Source organism: Octodon degus, unplaced genomic scaffold (assembly GCF_000260255.1).
Source record: "Octodon degus isolate 3935 unplaced genomic scaffold, OctDeg1.0 scaffold00052, whole genome shotgun sequence".
NCBI lineage: Eukaryota > Metazoa > Chordata > Mammalia > Rodentia > Octodontidae > Octodon > Octodon degus.
Window position 1 is genome coordinate 4,824,314 of NW_004524628.1, and position 5,922 is coordinate 4,830,235.

Consider the following 5,922-nt stretch of genomic DNA (forward strand, 5'->3'; position numbering starts at 1 on the left):
TTTTTATTTTTTATTTTTTGGCAGAACCGGGAATTGAGCTCAGACCCTTGCACTTGCCAGAGAAGCGCTTATTCCACTGAGCCATCTTCCCGGCCCATTACTACATGTTTTAGTTCAGAAATTATTTCTGATTTGATTTCTTCTATACCTTTCTGCAGTTGTTTCTTTACTGCCAACGCTATTATTTCAGAGATATCAGGTGTGTGATTTCCAGTTTCCTCTATGCTAGTGTCTTCTACCTTTGTACTGGGTGAACTCACGGCCCGAGACTGCATTTTGTTCCTTCTCTTTGTCATTTTGTATCCCACTGTTTTCTGACCTTTGGTGTAGAGCTTAGATAGAGTTATTACCTTAGCACCAGATCCAGATCTACAAAGTTCAGATTCCTCCAGGTGGGTGTTGCTTGGATCTGGCTGCTGTGCTCCACTTCTTTTTGCTGCAGCCATTAGATTTGAGCCCTTTGTGTCACTCTGGCAAGATGTTCTGTTCATGAATCAGCTGGGTGGGTCTTGCCTCTAGCCTCTCTGCAGGGAGTTCTGCTGAAGGGTTCCACACTGGGCCTACACTCTTACACACCAGGCCTGTGCTCTGGGTCTATTCAGGATCCAGCGGCCCTGGGTCTTCTCTCTTTTTTTGCTTCTTTGAAAGCATCAGAAACTACTGATATTCCCGGCTGTGCCTAGGATGACCTAAGAGTCCTTCTGGCTCTCTCACAAGCATGTGCAGGGCACCTAGACAGTGGAAATACGTTTTCTGACCACCTTAGACGGAAGAGCTGGTAAGTTGGCACCTCAGCATGGGTCTGTACACAGGCTGCCAGCTCCATTCATCCAAGGCGACTGGCTGGGTGCAGAATAGGTCTCAGTACACAGCCCCACATTTACCTCGGGCCCCAGTGCATCCCTCTGAAAAGCCACACACCCCAGTTTCCCTTGCAGCTATCTGGGGTCCTGTGCCGAGGCTCTGGGCATGGTTCAGTCACGAAGCTGTTGTGCAGGACTCCTGGAAAGGGTGATAAGGAGGAACTGTCTCTGCTACTGCTGTGCTTACTACCTTTCCAGTGTTCCCTCTGCCCCTGGACACTAATCTAGACTGCTGCCTGGGACCCTAGGGGCCCTCTTCAATCCTGAAGTAACTTTAAGGATGGAGGATGTGCTCCGCTGATGGGACAACAAGATGGAGAGAGCATGGACTCTGAACAGCTTTTTAAGTTAAACTTTTATTTTGAAATAATTATAAGTTCACATACAGTTCTAAGAAGCAATAGAGAGCTACCCCAAAAGTACTCTTTACCAGTGTGATGGTTTAAATATGAAGTATCCCCCAAAGACTCATGCACTGAGGACGTGAAACCTCACCCATAGCTTAATGCGTCACAGCTGAACGAGCTGTAAGAAGGTGGGGCCTAGTTAGAGGACATAGGTCACTGGGACATTTCTTTGCAAGGTGCACCCTGTCCCCATTCCCTTCCTTTCTGGGGGCTTCATCCTCTGGGTTGTGCTGTCTGGCTATGGTGGCATGAGCAGTTTTCGCCTATCGTGCTCTTCTACCGTGAGTTTTCTGCCTTGGTACCAACTGACCATGGGCTGAACCCACCGAAACCACAGGCCACATTAGACATTTCCTCTTTTAAATTGAGGGTGTCAGTTGTGTATATCTAAGCACCATAAATACGACCAATACACCCAGTTTCCTTCTTAGTAACATCTTGCAAAATTACAGTACATCATTGTATCTAGGAGCTTGATATTGCTTTTTTCGGAACCAGGGATCAAACTCAAGATGTTGCACTTATACCACTGAGCTATCTCCCCAGCCCCTAGGATCTCGATACAGTTAAAATTCCTAATGTTCTACTTGAGCATCATATCCATTTCCTCCCACAGCTGTATACTCTCCTTAACCTCAGGAAACAACTAGTCCATTAGGACCTGGACATCAAGATAGGCAGAACTTCATTCTAGCCCTGAACCGTTGGAATAAGCTCTTATTGTTTTATTGATTGGGTGACATTGATACCTATTTTAATTAAGCCATCTCATTTAAGAAATCATACAGCCAAACATGACACTTTACTAATAGTGGCCCAGAACAGGAGGTCAAAGAATCACCATTAAGTTAGGTAAAATAAAGACCCATGTAGTTGGTTTCAAAGAAGTGGGAAATCTCAGTTGAATCAAGAAAAGATTAGAGATTGTTGCTTTCATGTGCTGCTGAATGTCCCTCCCGCGTGACAGTGACCCTGAAGTGATTTTGGCTGTTTTGATTCCATATCTATAATGTACCTTAAAATATTCTGTGTACTACTAGCATCTTCTTTATAAGAATTTATTACATTTTACATCTGCCTTTATGATTTCTGGAGGTGACAATATTTCCTTGGGAATTTCAGTTCTGAGTCTCCGAAAGAAGTTAGTGGAGAAAATAGAACTGTATGTTTATAAATGTTCTAGAAACTTGGAATGTGCCAGACACTCCATATGCCTAGACCCTGGAGAGTCCCCACTAGAGGCTCACCCTGTATAACATGACTTACAGCTAGGATGTCCTCCAGAGGCCTTGCGTGCTCAGAGCTAGGGCTTCCGGAAGGTGCTTGCAACATGGGAGCTTTGTACTCCTGAGTGAGTTGATCCATTGATGAGTTCATTGCTAAATGTGCTGTTAGGCAGTGGGACCTGGTCAGAAACGATACGTCACTGGGGTGTACTTTGGGGGATGTGTCTCCCTCCCTGGCCACTTCCTGGTTGCCATAAGAGGAGCAGCTTTCCTCCATCAAACCCTCATACCATGACTGGCCCTGGAGCCAGCCAATCATGGACTGAATCCCCTAAACCATGAACAAAATTGAACACCTCTCCTTTAAGTTCTGGGTGTTGGGTATCATGCCCCAGCAGAGGGGAGGCTGACCAATACACTGTATTTCCCTTTCCAGGGGCTGGCGTCAGAGAGGATGTGTTTCTCATTTGGAAGGAGTTGGAAGAAGCCTGTAGCACCCTTGCCCAGGTCCAGATGCTGGTGGCCGAGCCTCTGAAGTCCAATGTGGCCCCAACAGACTGGGGTGTGTATTCCTTATGGTCCCTATATGAAAGCATCATAAAGGGTGATTATTGGGGGTAGGAGACTGTTCCTGTGTTCCTAACATGAGGATAGCTTGGCTGAGCCATGAGAAGGGACTGTAGAGCCATTCTGTTGTGTGTGTATATATGTATGCATGTCCATGCATTGTTTGTAAATTATTGCATGATAACCAGAGCTGGCAAGTAGTTAAAATTGTACGAACAGATTCCTCAGGAACTATTGCAAGAGGGGAAACAGGTCCCAGTACAGAACCGGACTCAATTCTGAATACAACATGGATAAGTGGGCGTTTATAGCTCTGGAGCAGAGGTGAGGGTCAGTAGATGGAAAATTACAGAGAGAAAATGTGAAGGGTAAGGAGGATTCTGGCTAACCTGATCTGCGGGATTCTTGCTAAGCCAAAGTCTTCAGACAGCCCTTGGGGAATGGCGGGGATGAGGAATCTGATGCACTATCAAGGGTGATCAGATTCGGAGAGCAGGAGATTCTGGATACTTGGATGGAGCAGGCCTTAGGCCCAAGTCCAGCTACACAAAGATGAGCACTGTGGTGGTTATGGGGGAGAGTTACCCTGATTGGCTTTGAGATCCACCCAAGGGATTGGTGCAGCACATTTCTGGGTGTGGCTGGTTGGGTCATGAGGCATGGCCTTAGGATCCATGTCTGGTCCCTGGCCACTTCCTCTCTGGCACCAATGTGCTCTGCTTCCTGGCCACTGTGAACAAAGCCACTTTGCTCTGCCACACCCTTCCTGTCATAATATTCCCACCTTGGAGACAGCCAACACGCACTGAATCGCCCCAAACCATGAGCCAAACCAAACCTTTCCTCTTCACTTGTGGGAGTTAGGTATTATGGCTCAGCCACAGGGAAGCTCACTAATATGAGCACAGAGACCATACATTAGGGCCTAGGTGAGCAGAGGCTTCAGAGGGTCTGGGCTTAATTTTAGTCAAGGGGAGACACTACCAAGGGACACTCAAAATGTACTCTCAGAGGGACTGTGAGAACCAGAGGAGAGCAGTGATGGACAACCTGACCATCACACTGAATCACACTCAAGCTGTGGCAAGCAACCATCAGTGCCATCCTCAGATAATCACATGGAGGCCTAAATTCATTTTTTCACATCTTACCAATGACCGTCACCGTTCTGGAGCAGGATCTAGGACATTACTGCAGAAGGCTGGCCGGGCCGAGTGGGGGCATGGGCTGTTTCAAGGGGAGAGGGCAAACACAGGCTCACATCACTAGTATTAGAGGGACTTGTTCAGTTCACCTGTGTATCCTGGTCTTGAGCTTAGAGCTCTTTCATGGAATAGGGAGCAGCACCCGGAGTTTTAGCATTCAGAAAACCGACCAGCGCTCTTTAAATTGTGATGACGGCAACGATGACCCTAAGAGAGCGCTTCCTGTGGGTCAGGAGCGGCCCCTTCTATTTAGACCATTTGTTCTTTGTAACTCCACAGGAAGTCACAGGTGCTCTCTCCAGTTGACTAGTAACGAAACCGAGGCACAGAGAAATTAGGTAATTGGGGCATAATCCCACAGCATCCCCATGTGGGGTCTGGTGTTGAATTAAAAATGTAGAACATGGGCTTCCCCACTTGGCTATACTTTTTTTTTTTTTGTATGAGGGATTGAACCCAGAGCATGCACACTAAGCTACACCCCAAGCTTGTTTTTTAAATAATTTAGAGACAAAGCCTCAGTAAGTTGCTCAGGCTGGGCTCAAACCGACAGTCCTGAGTGCTGTGACTGCAGGTACGCACCACCAGGCCCAGTTCTGATTATATTTTTAAAAAGTAGCAGTGGCGCAGTACTCATCCGAACATTGCTTTTCTGGTTACTAATTAGCATCTATCTGACCCTGAATAAATGAAAGTGCTCACCTGCTAATTGATGTAGTCCAGCCCTTGCTGTGCCAGAGGAGCAAGCTCCATTAATTTTTATTAATGAATGACATCAAGACTACAAGGAATATTTTCTCTCTTCTTTTCTTGTCAACCAAAATATTTTCCAGAGCAAAGAGCCAACATTTTGTTGTAAGAGAGACTTAGTTGAAAATTCCAACCCCATCATTTCCTGTTCATTTTTTAAAATCTTATTTATTTTCTGCAAAATGACTATAATACTATCAATATGGAGAGTTTATTGTAAAAATTAAATAGAATCATGCATGCTTTGCAGTAAGCAGTTACCTAATGTCTTGCATATTTCCCCTTGCATCATTAGGGGCACTGATACACTGATTCTCCTGCATAAATTCTTGAGACAGGAGAGGATTTCCCACTGCATGGCACTGGTTTCCTTTAGGACACACCTGACAATAATAGCTAAGGCAGAAAGCACACAGCTTCTGGATCAGGCTCTGTTCTTGGTGCTTCACACTTTTAACTCACTGAATCCTTACTGCACATCTTCTGAGATGGGTCCTACTACACTGTCATCTCCATTTGGGCTTAATTAACTTACTCCAAGTCCTACTGCTAGTAAGTGATATAGCCTGGATTCAAAATCTACTGCTCTCCATCTCCCACTGTCAGAAAATCCACATGGAGGGCATTGGAATGTTTTTATTTTTTTTCCATAATTTTATTGATAAACAAATAGCAATGAGACAGTTTCAAATCAAATTGGTAGGACAGTTACAATAATTAACATATTGCATACATTCTTCCTAGTGGTTAATTGCTGTACAAGATGCGAATATGATATCCTATTTACAAACACCATTAGAACAAGTCACTCTATTCATTAAGAGAATGTAACTATATATCTATCCTAACCACTTTGAATACACAGATACAAAATGGACATTCATCTGTATCCCTTTTTTGTTAA

The 5,922-nt window shown here is 45.0% G+C and overlaps 1 protein-coding gene across 2 annotated transcripts in view; it reads left to right on the forward strand.

Annotated features, from left to right (window-relative positions):
- Positions 1-5,922, forward strand: part of Vwa3b (von Willebrand factor A domain containing 3B) — a 226,717-nt gene that overhangs the window by 47,683 nt on the left and 173,112 nt on the right. For both annotated transcript variants that reach the window (XM_023717542.1, XM_023717541.1), the window contains exon 8: positions 2,933-3,058. In XM_023717542.1, the coding sequence (XP_023573310.1) occupies positions 2,933-3,058 (126 nt within the window). The remainder of the gene's footprint in view (positions 1-2,932; positions 3,059-5,922) is intronic.